The 23,228-nt window shown below is 47.5% G+C and overlaps 1 protein-coding gene and 1 long non-coding RNA gene across 7 annotated transcripts in view; one reads left to right on the plus strand and one right to left on the minus strand.

The window, feature by feature from the left end:
• Window positions 1-17,208, minus strand: part of LOC117200816 (uncharacterized) — a 39,367-nt gene extending 22,159 nt beyond the window's left edge. The window contains exons 1-2 of the long non-coding RNA XR_007478567.1: window positions 17,061-17,208; window positions 15,306-15,524 (exon numbers count right to left, since the gene is read on the minus strand). This is a non-coding gene — a long non-coding RNA (uncharacterized LOC117200816). The remainder of the gene's footprint in view (window positions 1-15,305; window positions 15,525-17,060) is intronic.
• The window catches only part of DIS3L2 (DIS3 like 3'-5' exoribonuclease 2), a 378,320-nt gene that overhangs the window by 301,698 nt on the left and 53,394 nt on the right, over window positions 1-23,228 (plus strand). For all 6 annotated transcript variants that reach the window (XM_004262593.4, XM_033425292.2, XM_033425295.2 and 3 more), the window contains one exon: window positions 512-745. In XM_004262593.4, coding sequence (XP_004262641.1) covers window positions 512-745 — 234 coding nt within the window. The remainder of the gene's footprint in view (window positions 1-511; window positions 746-23,228) is intronic.

A 23,228-nucleotide genomic window follows, 5' to 3' on the forward strand; every position in this document is an offset into this window, starting at 1 on the left:
ACCTTTGTCTCTACATAAATGCTCCAAATAGAGCAAACTGGAATTGGTTTTCTCTCTGCCTCCGTCCTGCTTTGCACCTGTGTTCTCTGTTTCTGTCCATGACTGCACCTTCTCTTTCAGCCCCCATCAGGTCCAGTAAGATTCCCCACCTGTCACATCTTCGGCGTCCATCCCTTCTTCTCCCTTCCAGTTTGGCATTGATGGCCACTCTCCCAACTCATGAGAAAGCCTCCAGCAGGCCCTTCGCCTCAAGCCTCCTGCTCGGCCTCGCCCGTGCCTCCCGTGTGCTTAGAGGCCGCTCGTCGACTTCCACCGCCTGCAAAGTCCGTGCCCTGAGCTCCCTAAGGGCAGTAGCTCCCCATATGACTGCTCTTTGTACCCCGCCAGAACCAAGTGGCGCTCTGAGCACAAAGCCGGCGCTCACTGGATCTGTAGAATCTGTACGAATGAATGGTTGCGTGAAAGAAAAAGCCGAAAAACATTCTCCCTCACAACCTGTCCATCTTTGCAGATCCTCAGTGAATGGTTTGGCCAGACTGTCATCCGCTCCTGCACCAAACTGAGCTATGAACATGCACAGAGCATGATTGAAGGCCCCACTAGGAAGATCCCCGAGGAGGAGCTGCCCCCTGTCTCCCCGGAGCACACCAGTGAGGAAGTGCACCGGGCTGTTTTGAACCTCCACCATATCGCAAAGGAGTTACGCCAACAGCGGTTTGTGGACGGCGCACTTCGTTTGGATCAGGTCAGTCGCTGCTTTTTTGTCAACAACCAGCAGGTTTGACTTCGGCCAGAACCTAGTGTGGGGGGGGTTTCGCGTGGCAGTCCTGGGCTCCCCCCTCCTCCTTTCCTCAATCACTGCGCTGAAATAGTGTCCTCTGAGGCAGGCAGGAACCACCCCCCACCTGCCCTGCCAACTCCACAGGCACCCAGGGCCTGATGACATGAGCCAAGGCGAAAGGGTGGTGTCTGTCTGGGTGGCTCCGTGACCAGAACTCCCATCTGGTCTTCCTGCTGAGGCTGGATCCAGTACTTGATCCTCACCCAGTTTCCATCTCAAATCCCTCTTACGGGAGTTGGGAACAGGAGTCATGGAAGTGTAGAAAGCAGTTGACCAATATCTGATTGTTAGGCTTTAAAACAAAAGTGTTTCTTCTTATCCCTTGTCTTCCAAAAAGATTTATATGTTTACAAATATCTGGATTAATATCTGAAAAAGCAGAGAACTGAGGAGACTGTAGAACGTTGGCTGTTGAAGAGAGCAATGGCCCCGAATAGTATCGATTGCTCTTGAGTACCACGGGCATGCTGACGGCCCTCTGGGACTCAGACAGCTGCCACTCAGACCTGGTCGACTTCCACGTCTGAGAGTTGGTAATTCTTAAGATCCAGCAATTCCTTCCTCATTACTTGCCAGTACGTTACAGAGTAGAGCCTTTGTTCCATATCGTGCAGCCTTTTTCTTCTCATTTATATTTCTTACCCGAGCCCCAGAGAACTCGCTCTCCTCCCCTGGTCTCTGTACGCTGTGGGAAGTCTCTGGGAGTTTGGAAAATGAGTTGGGCCACACGATTGGCTGAGGGAGCCGTTCGTCAGACCATTGGCAGAGCGCAGCCTCGCAGAGACTTCTTTCTCTGAGCCTTTCAGCTTGGAGAGATCTCAAAGTAGAGTAGTTTATCAGAAATTATGATGAATTATGAGTAGCTTATCAGTAGTTTAACAGCCTTGTTTTAAAACTTTCTAATTGAAGATTTCATTGCGTCCTACTTTTTGTGATAAATTTACACAAATGCTTCTCAGAAGGCATGGCAAACAGTTGCTGCTCTGGGCCTACGAATAAGTTAGCGGCTCTTGGGACAAATGGATCATCTGTTCTGCCTGTGCTTGGAGGAGTCAAGGCATTTTCTGGAACCCTCATGCCCCTCCTTCCCTTGCCTGGGCTCAGGTAGCCTGAGCAGACCTGCTTGCTCGAGAATGCCACTTGGGAGACAGTAGGCAGAGTGGCTGCTGAAGGAGATGGCAGAGCCAGTGGAAGAGGCGTCACGGGCATGGAAGAGGATGGAGGATCTCCTCTCCTTCCTTTAGTGAGATCATTCTTTGGGGCGTGAAGCTCATTCTCACTTACCAGCGGCTGCCTGGTTGTAAATCCAAGGATGCTTCTCAGTGTTTGCTTCCTGGACTTCTGTCCTGCCTTTGGCCCAGGAGAGAAGCACAGAAGCAGACTGGTTCTCTGCTTCTCTTCATACATCTCTAGTCATGTCCTGCTGGTCCCTTTGCTGGAGCCTCTTCCTCTGTTCACCTCTTTACGGTTGGCATTCCCTGGAGTCTACCCCACCCTCTTTTTCTCTATCCACACTGTCTCCCTGAATGAATTCCTGTGTTCTTATGATTTTAATTACCAGTTAGATGCTGATAACACCAAAATTAGTTTCTCCGGCCCTGCCCTTCTTCCCAGGCACTACACAGGCCTCTCCACCTGCGTCCCTGGACTCCTCACCTGGCTGCCCCACGGTCCTCTCAGCCAGTGCTCGCCGCACCTTCTGCCCGACACAGTGAGCAGTGCCCACGGTGTGCTGCACGTGCTGGCTGTGCTCCCTTCCACCAGGAGTTGTGTGTATCAAGGGTCAGCCCTCTTTATTCCCATCCTGCTACACCAGTTGTACATGTTGTTATAAGTATGCAGTTTAACTGAATATTAGGTAAACTGATCAAGTAAGAACATTTTTAAAAGCTGGTGTTTCTGTGAAAACTAAGTTAAATTGTTTGGAAACACTCGATGAAGAAGAATCTCCAGAAGTTCTGCTGTTTGGGTGTGACAACTATAGAAGAGTGGGGGAAAAGATCATAAAATTCAGGAGGGGGCTTCCCTGGTGGCGCAGTGGTTGAGAGTCCGCCTGCTAATGCAGGGGACACGGGTTCGTGCCCCGGCCCAGGAAGATCCCGCATGCCGTGGAGCGGCTGGGCCCGTGAGCCATGGCCGCTGAGCCTGCGAATCCGGAGCCTGTGCTCCGCAACTGGAGAGGCCACAACAGTGAGAGGCCCGCGTATCGCAAAAAAAAAAAAAAATTCAGGAGGAATTCTGTACTGAGATTGCTTTACAGATGTCTAAGCTCTCACTCTCTTTTAATGAAACAAAAACTATAAATTATACATGATGAATTACGAGTAGTTTGTCAGAAAAAAGTATGTAGAAATCCAATTAGCATACCTTTTCAAAAAGCTTTACATTTTTTCTGAAAGTGAATGAATGTAGATTTATATAAATTAAGTAAAACAAATGTTTAGTTATGTATGTATCTCTTCTGTATGATTCCCCTCTTTAGCCAGCTTCTGGAAAAACTAACCCACCACTGCTTCAGGCACATCAAATGAGAGGGTTCTGTTATACCATTTTAGAAACCTTTCCCCATCAGATTGTTATAAAATTGGATTGAATTAAATATGTTAAATACGCTAAACACTGTAAGAGACCATCAGCAATCTCAGCTCGCATTAGGAGGGGTGTGGTAGTCAGTCAGAGTGGAAGAATGATCACAGTTTCAAGTTGATACTGATCTGTTGGCATGTCTTAGAGTCAGAATTTTATTGCTGAAAATAACTTTTTAATTAATTTTTATTGGAGTGTGGTTGATTTACAGTGTTTTCTTTCTGCTGTACAGCAAAGTGAATCAGTTATACATATGCATATATCCACTCTTAGATTCTTTTCCCATAGAGACCATTACAGAGTATTGAGTAGAGTTCCCTGTGCTATACAGTAGGTCCTTATTAGTTATCTATTTTATAGTATATAGTAGTGTGTATATGTCAATCCCAATGAAAATAACTTCAGATACCTGTATTTCATCAGCCCTCTCAATTTATAGATTAGAAGCTGAAGTCCCCAAAGGTTAAATGAGTTGCTTATATGCAAGAAACCCAGATAGCCCACTCTTTGTTCGCTTTTCCTCCATTTACACCATGCTGACTTGAGAGAGAAAAGTTTTACTTCAAAGTGAGAAAAAAAACCCTTCAAGTCCTAATTAGGTTCCAGTTAATTAAGGTTTGAAAATAATGGAATTGCATCCTTGGAGCTGATTCCTTGGTTCCCCAGAAAACAAGTGTGTGGACCACAGCTTTAGAAGAAGGAGCACATCGATCTCCCGTAGCGAGGGACACTGGCAAGATCCTTTATAGATCAGCTAAACGGCCCCATTCAGCCGTCCCTGCGTTTGTTCTCCCGTGCCTACTGCCTGCCTTTGCCCTCGCGAAAACCCACTTCTCCTCAGTGCTTCTGGCATAGCCTGCTGTTTGGAGCTGCTCTCTGATGCTTTGTTTGCCCCAGTTCACTGTGTCCTCGTTTTTGGTGGCAGTCCTAAAAAAAATATGTCCTCCTACACCAGCCTCAGTTAGAGAGGGTCTATGAGAGGCCTCCGTGAGAGGGGACAACATCTGTGTCACGCTGTACGCCCTTGAACGCAGAATAAACCTGCTAAGCCAGCAGTTTTGCCTTTCCAAGAAATCAGTTTACTGTGATGATCTCCAGAATGAGTGAGGTGGAGGACACCAGCATGGGGCCTATTTGTCAGGTCGAGGACAGACTGGTTTGGAGGTCACAGTAACCGCAGAAACGCAGAGCAGCTCGGTCACTGGGTGATTGCAGGCAACAGCTTAGGCCAGAGCTGCCTGGCCCATGTCTGAGACAGTGCACCCTCAGGCCACAGGGCCACCTGAGCTGGCTCCAGTCCCCTGGGACCACCTGCCTGCAGTCCTGTGTGCTTACCCAGTGTATGCTCAAATATTAGCAAGTTCTGTATGTACTGTGGTGTGAAACAGACTGCGAAGCACTGCCTTCGAGGTTGGTTGGACTACTCCAAGCATCTTTTTTACCTAGAGGGCGAACCTAGTTCTAAGAGGTCCTAGCTCAGTGAAATGATGCGCCTTTGCTTCGCTGCCCCGAAAGTCAGTGCAGGTGCCGAGTGCATTCTATGTGCTTTTTGGTTGGATGAGTTGAATAATGTCCCTTGTTTTCTGCTGCCATGTTAAATCTAGAATTGAACGCAGGTGCTTGTGTTATTTTATTGATTTATAACACGTCACTCCTGTTTCTTAAAAGGAGACTCCCATAAAGGGAGTCCCAGACTTTTCTGTGTTTGTAGTAAAAGTAATCATAATGGCTTATAATGATATGCAAATCTTGAGCTTTGGGGAAGGGGAGCCGTGAGAGGCCTCCACCCCCTGCTCTGGTTGGGGGGGGTGGTGCGCAAGCTCCCTGGCACTTCTGTTTGTGCACACCTGGTAGCCTGCTCCCACCTAGGGGTGGAGATGACCCTGCCTGACTCTGACATGATAGGATGACTCTGACATGATAGAATGCCTCCTTTTGGAGTTCTGTGCCTGGGCCGTTGCCTTCAGAAAGGATAGCAAGGGAGGATAGTGGGGTGCTAAATAGAGCCCCCAAACAAAAACTTCTTAGGCAATATTGACTGTTTTCAGGAAACTACACCTACAGCTTTCTGGCGCTTTCTCTCCAGCCCGACCTTGCTCAGTCAGGTGATAGCGCTTAGAGGCCACTCTGTGTGAGGGCTTCTGGAGAAACAAGCATGACTGCAGGAAACTGTGCCACTTCTGGGGTCCCCGGCGGGTGGTCAGGGGATGTGAATGACTCCTGCTGAGCCGTTGACTTTCTGAATTTAGAGAAAGTTATAGTGAAGAAAATCTGGTGTTTCCATAGAACTAAAGGAGCCTTTACTAAATTCTCAGCTTCATCTTATATGATTCCCACCTGGCACAGTTCTGAAGCCCAAACCTCAGGCAGTTTCTTTGAGTGGACTTGATCGTAAAGGTAAACTTATTGGTGGAAACAATTTTTAGATACCTTGGGACCCAAGCTGCTGTGGAAGGCTCTTATGGATGACCTTGGCCTAGCCCAGCCTTTTAAGTAAGGGCTCGGCAGACTTTCTGCAAAGGGCCAGCTAGCAGATATTTTAGGCTTTGTAGGCCATCTGGTCTCTGTCTCAACTACTCAACCCTGCTGTTGTAGTGTGAAAGCAGCCGGGGACAAACAAATGAGTGTGGCTGTGTCCAGTACAACTTTATGGACACTGAAATCTGAATTTCATATAATTTTCATGTCACAAAACAGTATTCTTCCTCTGATTATTTGTGAATCATTTAAAAATATAAAAACTGTTCCTAGCTTGTGAGCCATACAGAAAGTAGGTGGTAGGCCACATTTGACCTGTGGTCCGTAGTATGCTGACCCTGCTTAAATGAAATCCAGCTCTCTTACCCAGTCAGCTTTTAGCAGCCCTTCACCACTGCACTGGGGAGTTGGGCTGCTAATAGAGAACACTTGCGCTGAGTTACCTCTCAGGATAGTTTCACGCAATTAAGTAAATTATTCCTTTGATTAGTATCATGCTTAGCAGGTCCAGTTGGAGGCTAGAAGTAAAGGAATGAATCCATTTAGCACCAGTTCCCTTACCCTATTTACAGTCAGGTAGCTTTAATTAGCCTGAAGCAAGAAGAGCAGTGGTTCTTAATTTCCCACCTCTGCAAGCTCAGCAGCCTCTTCACAGTCAGATCTCATCCCATCCACCCCGCCTTCCTGAGCCCACCTGCAGAGACACTGGCTCTGCCATCTGGTAGGATGCCGAAGGTGGGAAGACAGCCATTGCAAAACTTGACTCACAGAAAGCTGTATGGCGTTTCTCCCCCCACATCCCCGACCCCTGCTGCTGTATGTAGCAACGTGTTTTGTTGGATCGTGCATTTAAAAATATAGTTAAGTATGTTTCTGTTCCTTATCTACAATGCAGTTATTTTTAAGAAATGAGCATTCCAGCTCTCTGCTGTTTTAATTTTTGTACAGTGTGATAGTTGGTGCAAGGTAAGAAGGATGGGCATAATCATCCTATCTGGCTCTTCCTTGATCTTATTATTTATGTCATCACTTGAGCACAAGAGTAAGCTACTGATCAGGCGGTTGGATATGTTTGTAGACTTGGTCTCTATTTTCTTAGTCATAGAGTCCTCCCTTCAGCAGCATGTCTTCAGAAAGCATTTATTGGGTACAGAAAGCAAGTATGTGGTAGGTGCTGGAAATGAACAGTCCCCGTCCTTAAGTTTATAGTGTAGTGAAGGAGCCGGCAGACCACACAGAAAACGTTAAGTGCTGCGACAGAGCTGTCGCAGAGTGTGGTGAGACTGCATTGGAGAGGATGGGCCCAGTCTCGGGATCAGGGAAGACTTCCCAGCAGGGGCGGTGTGTACACCAAGGCCTTTAAAAGACTTGAGGGGCTAGCCAGGCTCCGAATGCACGGGGTGGGGCACTTCATGCAAACTGCTGGCGCAGGCGTGGCAGGGGCGAGGGGTGGGCCTTTGGGCAGCATCGCATTGCTCCAGGTCGTGTGGTGTGGCCTGAGAAGAGAGAGCAGCTCGAGGAGGGAGCAGGGACCAGGCCGTGAAGTCTGCAGGAGCGGGCTCGGGGAGCCACGGGACGATTTCAGATACAGAAGGGACGTGATCAGAACTGTGTTCTAGAAAGAGCTTACTGGCTGTAGTATGGAGAGTAGACTGAAAGAAGAAAGTAAAGGAAGCTTATATTCCAAGAGAGAAATGACAAGGGCCCAACCTGAGATCGAGCCCCTGGGGAGAGAGAAAATCACAGATCCGAGCGAGGAAGGAGTATCGGCAAGCCTTGACAAATGGACTGTCCTGATTAGATGTGGAAGGAGGGGGGCGGGCGGTGAAGGAGGAGATTTGAATCAGGGGGTCGGGCTTCAGGTTCAGGCATGTGCATTGATGCAGTACCATGGACTGACCAGGAAATACCTTAGGATAGGAGAGCTGAGAAGAAAGCAGATGACTTCCACTGAGGGTCTGTTGCGTTTGAGGGGCCAGCTGGAGACAGAACAGGTCGAGATGTGGAATAAGCATGTGGGCATAGAGGTCTGGAGGTCAGTCAGGAGGGCTCACCTAGAGGTAGCCATTTGGGAGCCAGCAGCCTCAAAGTGGTCCTTAAGCTGCAGAGAAATGAGCTGTAGTGGGGAGGCATGTGGCACCAGACGCACAGGAGGGCGAGAAACACTTCCTCCTGCTCTGTTCTTAGTTCCTCCACTCTGTTCTTAGTTAGGCCCCTTTGGTCCCCACTTTTTCCTTAGAAAGGAAGCTTTAAATCAGGTTATGAAAGCAAAAGTATATTCTTGTTAATATTTGGGTATATTGTGATTTCTTATGAATTTCCCACTTCAGGTAGGAGGGAGGAGTGGTTAGCGTAGCATACATGTAGTTTTTATATTCTGCATTTTAATATTACATAAGTTGTTCCCCATGTCATTCAAAATTCTTCTAAAACCTTATAATGCCTATGTAATATTCCATCATACGAATATGCTCTTAAACATTTAACCTTGCCCCAATTGTGGATTTTTAGTTTCTGATTTTTTGATACTATAAATAGTGCCGTGGCCATCTATGTTCATAAATCTTTATTGTGATCTCTGGTTATTTCTTTAGGACAGTCCTGGAACTGTGCTGATGGGGTCAAAAATATAGACATATTTAAGAATTTTGAAACATTGCCACATTCCCTTCCAGAAAGATCACAGCAGTTTATCCTCTTTCCAGCAGCCTGTGAATAAGGGCACCTATGATGGAAATACCTGTCAGGTGTTCTCTGGCTACATGGAGGGGGTGGGGGTGGGGGTTAGTCACTCTCTCTCTCTGAGTCAGACTAGGTCTCCTGAAATGTCCCAGTGACTGTGGTCTTGGATTTCATCTTTCCTATTGTTCAGTGTGTTACAGCATAGACTCTTCCTATTTGCATTAGCTATTATTAAAAAAAATACTCATAAGGGTCCTAGACTGTAAAATGGTAAGAGAGGCGGTTCAGAGCTTCTTCCTGAACTCGGTAAAGTCGAGACTGGAGAGTGGTCGCCTGCCCCGAACAAAGTCCTTCTTTCTACTCCTTAGACTCAATAAGAAACGCATCCTATTTGAAATGGTGCTGAGAACTATCGTTGCAGTCTCAGATCCTTGGAGAACATTTGTAACCTCACTACCCTTTTTTGTTGCTCTCACGTCCTGTGTGTAGCTGTCACACATTGTTTGGGTTGGCCTGACATGAAGAATTAAAAGGAAATCCAATTGAATTAAGACTAAAGAGGACAGAGCTGCTCTGTGTCATCTCTGCCACCATAAGAATTGCTGCACTTCTCTTTAAGGTAATGGTAAACAGTACAGGAAGGCTTTTACTAGAAGTTCAGAGCTTCTGGTTAAATGTTGACAGGCAGCGCATCACGTCAGCCGTGGAGATAGTTCTAGAATCAGGGAGGCTTAAAGAGTAATTATCACCCTGTCAGAATTTTCCCCTTTTTCCCAGTTACCAGTTTCACTATTATGAGCAAGATTTTCATCTTCATCTGTTCGTCTCATTTATACATGTATCCGCAGCGAAGAGTCTGTGCTCTTTTGAGCCCTTCAGTCCCCAGGCTACCTAGGATGGCTCTGGGGCGCAGTGGAGCAGCTGAGGAGGGAACCGCCACCGCCTCCAGCTTTCAGGGAACGTGGGGCACAGGACTCCCCAGTCAGAGGGTATTGAAATCTTTCCCTTGAAGGAGAGGTTGGTTTAGTAATCACACTAATTTCCTATGGAACCAGAGCAAACAAGCCACATTTATGCATCCCAAGGCGTGGACAAGAGACAGCCTTGAAAACCTGACCTAGTTGTGTATAAGTAGCGCTAATTACACCCACTTATGTGAGTTGGTGACTGTTTGTGGCTTGTTAGCATACGCATAAAAACCAACCTGTATCATTAAGTGCCGGAGTAACTCTGCTGAGCAGCTTGTTATTATAACCCTAAACTTTTCATGTGCTCACTCTTCCTTTAGGCATGTCACATAGTCAATTACTCATAATTTTCAAAAATTGGAAGGAATACAGGTAGTATTATTCTGGAAGTTGTTAAAAATACAGACTCAGACATGATTTCCGGCTCTCACTGGACAGATATTTCTTGAGTTCCTATCGTGTTACAAGTACTACTACTCATAGTTCTATGAAGGTGCCTTAGGCAGTGGAAGACAGACTTTCCACCCTAAAGTTGCTTAGTGAATTTGTGAAGAACTCTGTGTACTTACAAGAAACTTCAGTAAGATAAAAGCAAGGGCATAGTGAGTTGACACAGGGCTAAAGGAATACCCAACCTGATGGTTCTTAAGTAGATGGGATTAGTGAAAGAAGGCTGCTTGGGAAGGGAAGCCCTGAATCACATGGTAAACAAAGTGAAGGACATGATTGGTGAAGAGCTGAGGGTCACCGATTGCCCACCCTGTTGAGATTTAAGGGTCGTGTTCCATCACAGTCCTGTCCCTTCTGAGTTCTGAACCACTGAGAAATAGACACACAAGTCAGATCGAGATCAAAAGATTCCATCTATTACTGATAAAGTTTGGATTAGAGAAGGCAGCTTGAGCCAGTTCGAGCGTTTGGAACAGCCCAGAAGTTGATGCTGTAAAAAGAAACTGATTGTGGGGTGATTAGAGGGGGCAGAAAGTAGCCAGAGGCAGAGAGGGGAACGTGCCCTCTACCCGACTGGGGGCCGGGGATACTGGGCACCGAGTCCTAGCGTGGCCTTCGCTACTAGGTGCCCTCCAGTGCAGTGGCTGCCAGTGAGGACCAGTAGCTGATGCCCTTGCTCAGAATGGCCAGAATATATCCTCAGCAGAGCTCTGAAGACTGCTTTTTATATAACTTTAGCGAGTAAGCATGGCTCCCACTCCACCCCTGGAAGCTTTTCACTTGCCTTCCGGTTCTTTCTGCTTGCCTATTATCCAGGCTCATTTCTTATAGAACGGAAAAGCTCTACCCCCACCCCTGTAAACCTTTCTTAGTTTCCAGGAAGCTGAAGACTGAAACTGAATCCTGCTGCAGAGAAGCTTGCACTGGCCAGCGCATCCATCCCGCCTCCCGCTTAGGGCTCCCAGAGCACTTTGTTTATACGTGTCACCTGTCTTGATCACGTTTTCATGTTGCCTGGTCATTTTCCATTTGCTTCCCTGTCGCCTTCCCTAAAGCTGTAAGTTCCCTAAGGGTAAGGACAGCATCTGTTCACCTTTATATCTCCAGCCCCTGCCCAGTGCTTGTTGTTAAGGGTGTTTCAAGGTCTCTAAGCATCTCTGTACATATTGGTCTTTTTAAAAAGACGATGGGGCAGTTGTGATCTGGGAGAAGGACTGTAGCTGTAGAAGAGAGGTGTGCTTATGTAAGAGAATTAAATGCTTATTATGAATCAGAGAGGTTTCCTCCTCTTTTGAATGAAAGGGTTGGGTGTTTGATTACTTGCCAGGGCATACAGGGTGTAGGACAGGGTGTAATGAGGGCTTTCTCAAGGTGGAGCTGCCTGGACAGGTGTGAGGAGCCGGGAAGCTTCAGCGCCCCAGGGGGCTGGCAGTGCTTCTGAGGCTTCCTGAGCACTTCTGTGTTCACCTCTGTGTCCTCAGACCAAGCTGTGCCCCTCAGGGAGCCCGGCACAAGAGGCTCTCTGGGGGAAGGCAAAGAGACCCCCAGTGTGCCCCCCTGGAAAGGGAGATGCTCAGGCTTGTTGGAGACCTGATTTGCCGGCGTGGCAAGGTGGGCAAGGCACCAAGCCCCGCCACCTGCCTTTTGCAAAGAGTCCTTCTGGGGTGAGCTAACATCAGCCTCCATCCGCCCTTCCCCCATGGTGAGATGGAAACGATCTGTGTACCATGGTGGGATCCCCAGCCTAATCCTCCCTCTGGGAATTCTGATCAGAGCCTGCTTTTGCTTTTAATGGAAATGATTTCCACAAGACAGAGTTTCTGTATTAGTTGCTGCTGGGCTGTCTGAGAAAAGAACTCACATCACAGCAGGGGTTGAGATTGTGCCCAGATGATTCAAACTTAAGTCCCTAGCATTTCCAGGGGGCAGTGAAGTGAGACAAAGGGCTCTCACCCTGACAAGATGGTATATAAGAAACTGCTGGGGGTCGAGCGGGGCAGTGGCCAGTGCCTCCGTCCTCTCTGTAGTGCGAGCCTTTCAGGTAAAGTGGCTTTGACAGACGGGACAGGTTTGGCTCCTCCAGGGCCCTGCCTTTTGGGTAATTGTTCTCATGATTAGGAAGCTCCTGGACTCTCCCCTTTCTATTCACAGGACACTCTGCACGTCCTCGTCCTGCCCCCATGTCACACCCCACGTCACTTGAATGTGAGCCAAACAGCTACGTAAGAGACATGGAATCCTTTGACGTTAGTAAAACCTGCACTGGGGAAAAGGAACCCTTGCAGCTGATGCTTAGATTTCAACCATGACTGCCTCTTGGGGCAGGCCCAGTTGATTCCGATTTGCGTGGTTCTGCAAGCCGGGGGCTCTGCCGCTGTTCTGTCAGCTGTCTGTCCTGAACTCCGCTGCCGGACTGAGTTCCCCCAAATGCTGCTTTCACCTGTCACTCAAGAACCTGCCGTCTCCTTAAGCAGATTTCATGGATAGTGAGATTTCCATTAATATTCTGGGATGAGATATAGGATTGCAAGGTTTTATTTTGCCAAACAAGAGCATTTTCTTTTTTTTTTTTTTTTTTTTTGCGGTACGCAGGCCTCTCACTGTTGTGGCGTCTCCCGTTGTGGAGCACAGGCTCCGGACGCGCAGGCTCAGCGGCCATGGCTCACGGGCCCAGCCGCTTCGCAGCATGTGGGATCTTCCCGGACCGGGGCACGAAACTGTGTCCCCTGCATCGGCAGGCGGACTCCCAACCACTGCGCCACAAGGGAAGCCCCTCAAAATTATTTTTTGCTCAGGCTTTTTTTTTTTTTTTTTTTTTTTGCAGTACGCGGGCCTCTCACTGTTGTGGCCTCTCCCGTTGCGGAGCACAGGCTCCGGACGCGCAGGCTCAGCGGCCATGGCTCACGGGCCCAGCCGCTCCGCGGCATATGGGATCTTCCCGGACCGGGGCACGAACCCGTGTCCCCTGCATCGGCAGGTGGACGCTCAACCACTGCGCCACCAGGGAAGCCCAAGAGCATTTTCTTTAAAAGCCAGTTACCGTCTACTTCCTCCACGATTTTATAAATGAGAACATTTTAGCACCAAAACAAAGGAAGACTTAACTTCACCGTTCAGGGCAGTCTCACGTTGACTTGGTTGAGCTTTGTGCAAAACCTTTTTCTCATTTTGTTGATCTCAGACCAGCGTTTGCGAGCTGCTGGATTGTTCCATTGGATCCAAATGCCCCCTGGCTTTGGAGGCCCTCGGTGGTGCGGCCAGTATTTGGTGTTCCCCATTTCCCACCCACCCATCTCCTGTACTCACTCTTCCTTCCCTGCCTTCTCATGGCCTGGGCCTCCACTTCGCTCCCCCCAGCAGGCCCCCCACTTCTTCCAGAAGCCGCTTCCGACAGGCTGCCTCCTTCTCCACGTATCTCCTATCGGTGCCTGATGCAGTACTGCCTGGGTTTTCATTCGCATCATTCTGTGGTTCTGTCTCTTTACTCCCTTCCCTCCCTCCCTGCCTGTGTTCTTGAGTATCAGCTGTGTAGAAGGCAGATACTTCGCTGCAACCTCTTTCTCACTCATAAATCTGCGGTGTTGGTACAGAAGCGGCATGCTACGAGCTGCTCCTAGCACTCAGAATGTCCCACAGTCAATGGGTGCTCAAGGACACTGTGCCCATAGATCTTGAAGATGTGGCCCTGTTTGTTATTACTCAGGAAATTCCCACCTTTTTAAAGAATGGTATTATTATAACACAGTTGTTTGTTTTGTACTTCTTTCATTCCCATTTTAAATGGCACGTGACAGACATTTCTAACTAAAGAGAATTTAAGAGCTTTAAAAGTATTTTATAACTTTAGAACATCCCTTTTGACTGATGTTTTTAATTTCTCACATTTAAAAAAAAATATCTACTAGGCACAGAGTACTGTGCTAGATATTGGGACAAAGAGATTAGAACATGGTCGCAGCCCTCAGAGTAGCTTAATGTCTCATGGACAGAATACAGACACAAAGAGAGCAAGCGGGCGCACAGGAAAGGTTGAGTTTGGGCTGAGTGTGGAAGTGGCTGCTTTGGTATTTTACCTGGGGACACTAGCTATGATTTGAAGGGGCCACATTAAAAGTCAAAGAGAAACAAGGTCATTCTGTTTTTAAAAGTCTTCTCCTGTACAAAATAGCAATTAACAATTTGCTGTAAGAAAACACTACAGATACTGAAAGCAAATTGCAAAGTATTTAATTGCCCTTGAATTTTGAACACACCACCCCACCCCCACCCCGGGGCCGGGGGGGGGGCGGGGGGGGCGGGGGGGAGGTAAAAGAAATGTGCCAGAGTGGGAGGAAATGAGTGCAGACCTGAAGGACAACACCCGGGGAGGGGATCCCAGCAGGTTTCTTATCTGCTTGTCAGCGTTAAATTGGCAGTCCCCTAAATAAGAAAGTTTGCTAATGAATAGCAGTCTACTGACTTTGAAGTACATTTGCACTGGGAACTTTTCTGAGCTCTGAGAATGCCAACCTGATTTGCTAGGAGTTTTGCTCTGGGAATTACAAGGAGCTCTCCCTTCATTCTCCTGTCCTCCACCCCAGCCAAGTCCTGGGACTTAGCTTTTCCTGCAAGCTTCTGTCCAGCCAAGCTTGCAGTCTTGCTTGCCTCCCCGCTGGCCTGCAGGAGCACACTTCTGAGCTCAGAGGGGAGCAGAGCTCTGCCTGAGCTTCTCCCTGCCCTCCGCCCGCCTGGCTGTCCGGCTTCCAGGCCTGGATTCCTGACTCCCTGTTGCCGAGGACTCCTTCTTGGTCCCTGTGGAGATCTGTCCTGTTTACCCAGAGGCCTAGCTCGGAACTCGTTTGGGGTACATTGCTTCTGCTCCAGACTCTGCCCCAGGCCCAGACTCAGCTCTCCTGTGGCCACCAGCTTCAAGTCAGTGGCAAGAGAGTGTAGAGCTGTGAGCATGGGTCTGGGACAGGCCGCCTGGGCTCTGATCCTGACTCTTTTGCTTTAACTTTTCTGTGCCGCAGTTTCCTAAGATAATCGTGAGTAAAATGAGGTAACATGTTTCAGAGGTAACAGTCGGTAAAAGGGAGATGATAATAGTAACTATGCCATGGGGATGTTAGGTTAAATGAATTGTACCCATAAAACACTTAGAACAGTCCCTGACACGTAACACCAAATGGATGTTAACCGTGTGCCCAGATTCCGAGAAAGGCCCCGTTTCTGTCCTCACAAAAGAGCCACCTCTAACAGGGAAGAACCCAGGAAGGGCTACAGTACAGGCCACCAGCAGTAATGGCCTGGAAAGACCTCACTTCATTTGGGATCCATCCGGTGGGTCTGGGTGGAGGGGAAGGATTTGAAGTGGAGGCCTTGGGGTGAGGAAGGCTGGGCCCCTACTGCTTGGCAGCGGCGGGTGAGGGGCGGTCTGGTCTGGTTGGGTGTGTGGAGGGAGCACCGCAGTAAGAGACGAGACTGGGGGTGTCTTGAAGCACTCAGCAGTTGGTGCCGGAGTCACAGGGAGAGCAGGCAACCTTTGTGAGCAAGGAAGGGAAGGAAGTAGAGTCGCGCATCACACTCCAGTCACTCAAATAAGAGACACAAAGCATTCCCTTTGAACAGACATACCACAGTTTACATAACCCTTCCTAATGTGGCTACCATTAGGTGGCTTTCAGTTTTTGTTATTATAAATAACACTGCAATTAATATTCTTATGCATTCTTAATCAAAATTGTTTTGGACTGTTTCCTCAGGAATACATTCTTAGAATGACCGCATTCAAGGGAATAACTATTTTTCTGCGATACTTTCTCTTTTTTATTAACTTTTATTGTTGTATTATAAAAGTAGTACACATTTGGGACTTCCCAGGTGGTCCAGTGGTTAAGACTTTGCCTTCCAATGCAGGGGGTACAGGTTCGATCCCTGGTTGGGGAGCTAAGATCCCACATGCCTCGGGGCCAAAAAACCAAAACATAAAACAGGAGCAACATTGTAACAAACTCAATAAAGACTTTTAAAAAAATGGTCCACATCAGGGCTTCCCTGGTGGTACAGTGGTTAAGAATCTGCCTGCCAATGCAGGGGACATGGGTTCAAGCCCTGGTCCGGGAAGATCCCATGTGCCGCAGAGCAACTAAACCCGTGCGCCACATCTACCGAGCCTGCGCTCTACAGCCCGCGAGCCACAATTGCTGAAGCCCGTGTGCCACACTACTGAAGCCCGTGCGCCTAGAGCCCGTGCTCCGCAACAAGAGAAGCCACCTCAATGAGAAGCCTGTGCACCGCAACAAAGAGTAGCCCTCGCTCGTCGCAACCAGAGAAAGCCTGAGCGCAGCAACGAAGACCCAACACAGCCAAAAATAAATAAATTTTTAAAAAATGGTCCACATCAAAAAATCTTAAAATAAAAAAAAGTAATACAAGTTTGTGTTATGAAAATTTTAAATTAACAAGTAAGCCCAAAATAGCCATCAGTTACCCATCACCTAGTAATAACATTTTTCTAGGTATCCTAAAGCATGTACATTTTTTAGAGCTTTTGACACAAGCTGCAGGATAATTTTCCAGAAAGGTTAGACTAATTTAGGCTTTCCCCAGCAGGGAACAATAGTGCATTGTCACTGCCTCTCACCAAATTGAGAGTCTGGGGGTTCCATTTAATCTTTGTTAATATGGTAGGTTGGAAATGGTGTTTTATTATTGTGTCGGCTTGCATTTGTTTTACTGCTTGTGGGTTCGATCAACTCTTGAGTCGTTTCTTTGCCATTTCTGAGAAAGGGAGAAGCTTCCTTCTGCGGTCACTAGAGTCTCCTGACACCTTAAGCCGTAGACCCACCAGCCACATTTTTAGCCAGAATTACTTTTTTTCCCAACTAAGGTATAATTTACATACAGTAAACTTCACTCTTTTTAGCATACAGTTCTGCAAGCTACACATACCACACTCAAAACATAGAACAGTTCCATCACCCCAGAAAATTCCTGCACACCCCTTTGTAGTCAACCCCTCTCCCCTACCCTCAGCCCCTGGCAACCACTCCTGTTTTCTGTCCCTGTAGTTTTACCTTTTCCAGAATGTCAGGTAAGTGGAATCAGACAGCTGGTAGCTTTTGAGTCTAGCTTCTTTGACTTAGCATCATGCACTTGAGGTTCACCCCTGTGTTTTGTGTGTATCAGTGTTCATTCCTTTTTATTGCAGGGTGTAAGTGTATACATGGTATAGATGTTCCACAGTTCATTTGCCCATTTGTCAGTTGAAGGATATTTGGGTTGTTTCCAGTTTGGGGCGATTATGAATAATGCTGCCATAACATTTGCCTACAGGGGTTTTTTTTGTTTCTTTGGGTTTTTTTAGGGAATTCCCCCATCTTATTTTTTTTTTAATTTATTTAATTAATTTATTTTATTTTTGGCTGCATTGGGTCTTCGTTGTTGCACGCGGGCTTTCTCTAGTTGCAGCGAGCAAGGGCTACTCTTCATTGCGGTACACGGGCTTCACATTGCGATGGCCCCTCTTGTTGAGGAGCACAGGCTCTAGGTGCGCGGGCTTCTGTAGTTGTGGCATGCGGGCTCAGTAGTTGTGGCTCGCAGGCTCTAGAACACAGGCTCAGTAGTTGTGGCGCACGGGCTTAGTTGCTCTGCGGCATATGGGATCTTCCCAGACCAGGGCTCGATCCTGTGTCCCCTGCATTGGCAGGCGGATTCTTAACCACTGTGCCACCAGGGAAGCCCTGCCTACAGGGTTTTGTGTGATGGTTGTTTTCATTTCACTTGGGTAAATACCTAGAAAAGGTTGGGTCCTATGACAAGTGTCTATTTAACTCCATAAAAAATTACCAAACTGTTTTCCAGAGTGGCTCTACCACTCACCAGCAATGTACGATAGTTCCAGTTTCTTTACCTGCTTATCAGCACTTGGTATTATCAGGGGTTTTTGTTTGTTTGTATGTTTTAGCCATGCTAATAGGTGTGTAGTGGTGTTTCATTGTGGTTTTAATTTGCATTTCCCTAATGACTAATGATGTTGAGCGTCTTTTTCATGTGCATATTTTCTGTCTGCATATCTTTTTTGGTGATGTGTCTCTTCATATCTTTTGCCCATTTCTTAATTGGGTTTTTGGTTTCTTATTACTGAGTTTTGAGATTTCTTTTTATATTTTAGATATAAATCCTCTATCAGATTTGTGATTTGCAAATATTTTCTCCCTGTCTTTGGCTTGTCTTTTCATTCTCTCTGGCTTATTTTTTTATCCTCTTTTGAAGAGCAGAAGTTTTACATTTTGGTAAAGTCTAATTTATTGAATTTTTTTTATGGCTTGTGCTTTGGGTGTCACATCTAGGAAATTTTTGACTAACCCAAGGTCACGAAGATTTTTTCCTATGTTTTCTTCTGGCAGTTTTATAGTTTTAAGATTTACATTTAGGTTCTCCACTTATTTCCTAGCTCCAGAAGTTTCTTTTAGAAAACAGTTCCATTAAAGAGACACACACCTGAGTAGATTTGGTATGGAGTCAGTCCTAGGAGCCTGCGCAGGCATGGTGCCCTCCGGGAACCATCTGGAAAGGAGGTGTGGGCATCAGAAGCTGCCCAGGAGTGGCTTTTAAACAGATAGTAGGCTTCTCTGGCTTAAGACTTGGCATAAAAGTGAAGATTGTATCCTTTCAAGGAGGGTGAGGATGATAAGAGAAAAACCTCTAAACTTTCTAGATAAATCCTTCTGACTGCTGCCCAAAGTCAGGACGGTGACTGATGCCAAGCCCAGGACTTTGTCAATTACACGCAAACACCCATGTCGGTGACTCACCCGATCATGCTTTAATCTCATAACCGAGAGGCTTTCAGAAATTATAGTCAACAAGGCAGCTTGCTAGTTGTGACTGCCATTGGAATTGGGTTTTCCTCAGAACAGCTGGAGTGTAATGTGGTGGGAAGAAAGCCTGATGCGGGTGGAGGGCCAAGGATTGCTTGCCTGGGAAGGATGTGCAGCTAACGTTTGATAGAAATCTGTGAAATGACCGACCTCAGCCAAGCTAAGTAGAGGCCTGCCATCTTTCATCCATGGGAAAATACACTGCAGCAAAAGTATTCAGAAAACAGCATTGACTATCCGCTTTGTCAGTCATTGCAAGACACAGATGGTCCAGAGCGTGCTCCGTGCTGGGCTGACAGGAGCCGAGAGAAGACTCCTGTTCTAGTGAAGGAGAGCCCTTGAGAGCAGGTTGGAAATGGCTTCTCCAAGGATGCTCCAGACAGAGCAGCGCAAGGGTTGGTGTGTTCTGGGATTTGCAGGCCTTTGGCATGGCTGTGTCACAGGAAGGGCTCACAGAGGCAGTGGGAGATGTTATTAGAAGTGGACCCAGGGCCGATCTTGGAGGACCTTGTTTGCTCTGCCCTGAGATATGAGCGTTTTCTTGAATTCAAATTGGTACCGTTGAAGCATTTTACATATGGAAGTGATGGGCTAGGACTTTCTTTTTAGAAAGATCTCTCTGGAGGCTCTGTGGAGAATGAATTAGAAGGGGCCAATTAGTGGTCATCTAGGTGAGATGGCTAACCTGAAGTCATACAGCTGACAGGAAGCCACAGGTGAGAAAGACACTGAGGAGGTAGAATCAGAGCCCAAAAAGGGAGGGGGTGGGCACATGGATGGACACTCCTGGGTTTCTGACTGGGCAGCGGGGCGGCTGTGGTGCCACCCAGGAGAGTCCCCCCCACCCCGCATCGCAGGAGGAAGAGCAGGCGTCAGCTGGGGACCCTGTGAGCTGGAGGCCCCTGGCACCATCCTGTTAAAGGCCGCAAGGCGGCCGGCCTCGGGAGTCTGGTGCACCTCTGCTACCGCACCACAGATTCTCCCTCCACTCAGGTACACACGTGTTCCTGGAGGCATCAGAAACACATGTGCCTTCCAGAGTACAGTAAGCAGGACTAGAAACACGCTATAAAGGCTAGTGAGAGAGGCGGCGTGAGCGCACACAGGGACTGAAGAGCAGCACGTGGCACAGCACAGAAGCCTCTGTCCCCCGCCCCCATGAGCCAGGTTGCCAGACAGGGCTTCCCTTGGGCACGGGGCTGGAGGAGAGCAGCCATCCTCAGCTCTCGGCCTCCCCCCACCCCCTTACCTTCTCCTCTCTCTTCCCAGACAAGCTCTTCTCATTTGTTTTTTGTTTTTTTTTTTAAAAAAGAGTGAATTCACTCCCAGTCCTTTTGAAACCCAACATGTCAGTGATAGATGAGGCAGTATTCTTTAACTTCAGAGGAGAAAAAGTGAGTGAGTGAATGCGAGCCCGGGGAGTTGAAAAGTCCAAGGGAACAGGAGACACATGGGGTGACCCCGCCGTCAGGAGGAGCGCCCTCAATCCCACCCCTGCTGGTGCTATGCAAAGGCACAGACAATGCTACTTTCAATAAATCATGAAGGCTCCTGAATACCCATTTTTGTCTGTTTTCAATGGACCTTGGGCATATTGCTTAAGATATGGCCAACCATTTGTGCTGTGTTCCCAGATACTCAAAGGCTCGAAGTCAAGTGCTCTCTCGACTATATAATGGAGTCTTTGCATAGGGGATTTTGGGGGAGATTTTTTCAGATTTCCATAGCTAGTCATAGTGAAGGTGACCTCGTGGGTAGTGGGGGCCATTGTCCCCCTTCAAACATCCATCCTTTGAGTGATGCTGAGCTTTGTGGGGTATCCATGCAGCACCTAATTCGATCACACATCTGACCCCTGCCTCTTTTTGGCACTGTCCCCTTCTCTGTGCTCACTGGGCTGCTGGAGGCCTCTGCACAAACCCTGGCTGTCCTCTGGATGCATTCTGTGCTGAACAGAGCTCTTGACTGTTTTTCCCGCTCTCAGAATTCTAGGCCCCCCAGTGAATCTGGCCTGGGGAGTGGCTGCTTGTGCTCATGATGGTGTGCTCATGAAGACGCCTGTTGGAAGCGCCTTTTAAAAGTCCCTGGGTTGTTTCCACAGTGGAGTCTTGGAAAGCAAAGAGAAGAATAACCTGGGGTCGTTTAAGGGCTGGCTGGTCATTTCCTTAATCGTCTGTGACCGTTAAGAGCCTGATTTTCTATAAAGAAGCACAGAGGCTTCCTTGGCTTGTTATTAATAATAACAAACAGCTAGAATTTATTGAGCACCTGCCATTTGCCAAGTGCTTTCACATGTTACCTCATTTAATCCTTAAACCTTATACCCATTTTTACAGATGAGGAAACTGAGACTTGAGGTTAAATAACTTGTCAAAAGTCACATAGCTAGAAATGGCAGAACTAGGATAGAAACATTCCTTATTCTGCTTAATTTTTATCTTTCTCTTGTTTTATATTCTGCGAATCTGAACAAATGGATCAAGTCCTACTCTTAGGATGACTTTGAAGAGCTATGTTAAAATACTGTGTAATTCCATTTATATAACATTCTTAAAATGACGGAATGATAGAGCTGGAGAACAGAGTTGGGGTTGCTAGGAGTTGAGGGCTGGTGGGGGGAGAGGGAGGTGTCCCAAGGGGGATCTTGGTGGTGAAGGGACAGTTCTATATCCAGGTTGCTGTGGCAGTTACACGAATCTACACATGTGACCAAATGACATAGAACCAGACACACATAACATGCCAGTGTGTTTCGTGGGTTTGATGTTGTGTTATAATTATGTAAGATGTCACCTTTGGTGGAAATTGGGTAAAGAATACATGGGCCCTCCCTGTTGTATCTCTGCTATTTCTGTAAATCTATAATCATCTCAAAACAAAAAGTGGGTTGTTTAATTCACCTGAGTGGGACGCCAGCATTGCACCTGGAAAAGGCCAGGTCTCAGCTCAGAAGTTGCTTGCTCTCAGAAAGCAGTCCACATCATAACGCTACAGGTGGCCTAGGAGGGAACACACACTAGAAGAGGGTCTGGGATTTAGCCTCTGTCAGACGTAACCCGAGGCTCTGTTGTCTTATGGGAAAGTACTGAACCGAGAGTCAGGGCCCCTGGGCTCAAGTCCCAGGGCTGCAATTGCGTGACCTGGGGCAAGCTTCCCAACATCGATGAGCCTTCATGTCCCCGGCTGTAAAGTAGGAATGGTAACAGCACCCACCCTGTGAGCTTGTTAAGAGATCCACCGGTAGAACACATTAATGTGCTTAGCACAGAAAGATTTACTGTGCTTACTCATTTTTGTTACCATCATCAATGTGATTTTATCTGTTCCAAAGTTGTACCCTCTGCTCCGTAGTCGGACCAATCTTGCACATATTCACAGAACAGCACGTATTTATTCTTACTTCTCTTTGGGTACAACTTTAGGTCATTTATTCTTTCAACAATTCTTTCTTTTTTGTTTTTGTTTTTTTAATATTTCTTTCTTTATTTGGCTGCATTGGGTCTTAGTTGCAGGATCTTCGTTGCGGCACGCGGGATATTTCATCGTGGCGTGCGGGCTCTAGAGCGCACGGGCTCAGTAGTTGTGGTGCGCGGGCTCTCTAGTTATGGCACGTGGGCTTTAGAGCGGGCGGGCTTAGTTGCCCTGTGGCGTGTGGGATCTTAGTTCCCTGACCAGGGATCAAACCCACGTCTCCTGCATTGCAAGGCGGATTCTTAACCACTGGACCACCAGGGAAGTCCCTCAACAATTATTTCTTAAGTGCCTACTTTGTCGAACACTCTTGGAGATACAGTGATGGATGTGACCCGTGTGGTCTGTGCCCAGAGAGAGCTAAAGTCTTGTTTTTTCCTGTTACGTGGAATCTCCTATCTGTGTCTTTCAAATCCTTGCTGTCCTTCCAGACTCACAGGCCTCATCTATTCCATGCAGGCCACTCTACCAGCTACTTCTCTGAGCTCCGACAGCGCTGGAGTCAGTGTGACTTAATCATCTCTGCTAGCCTAGACCGTCCTTTTCCCCTGTGCCTCCCGGGGTGCCCGGCACGGTGCTGAGCAGCACAGGGGGCGTGTTTAGCAAGCACTTGCCCACAAAATTATAAAGTTCATGGCCAGAAGGAGCCCAAGACAGTATCTCTTCCGAGGCTTTCACCTCACAGATGATGCCATGGACAGAGGCCCTTGGCCTACATAACGGAAGCTGGCTCTCTGGTCCCCAGCACTTTATCAGTAGGATATTAATAGATCCTATATTAACCTTAGTTTTTGTTGTTGTTGCTTTGTTTTGATTTTATTCCTGCTATCCAGTATTTTGACTAGCTGACTGGCGTTTCTTCTCTTGCAAACCCTGAGGTAAGAAGCCCTT

Source organism: Orcinus orca, chromosome 7 (genome assembly GCF_937001465.1).
Source record: "Orcinus orca chromosome 7, mOrcOrc1.1, whole genome shotgun sequence".
In the NCBI taxonomy this organism is placed as follows: domain Eukaryota; kingdom Metazoa; phylum Chordata; class Mammalia; order Artiodactyla; family Delphinidae; genus Orcinus; species Orcinus orca.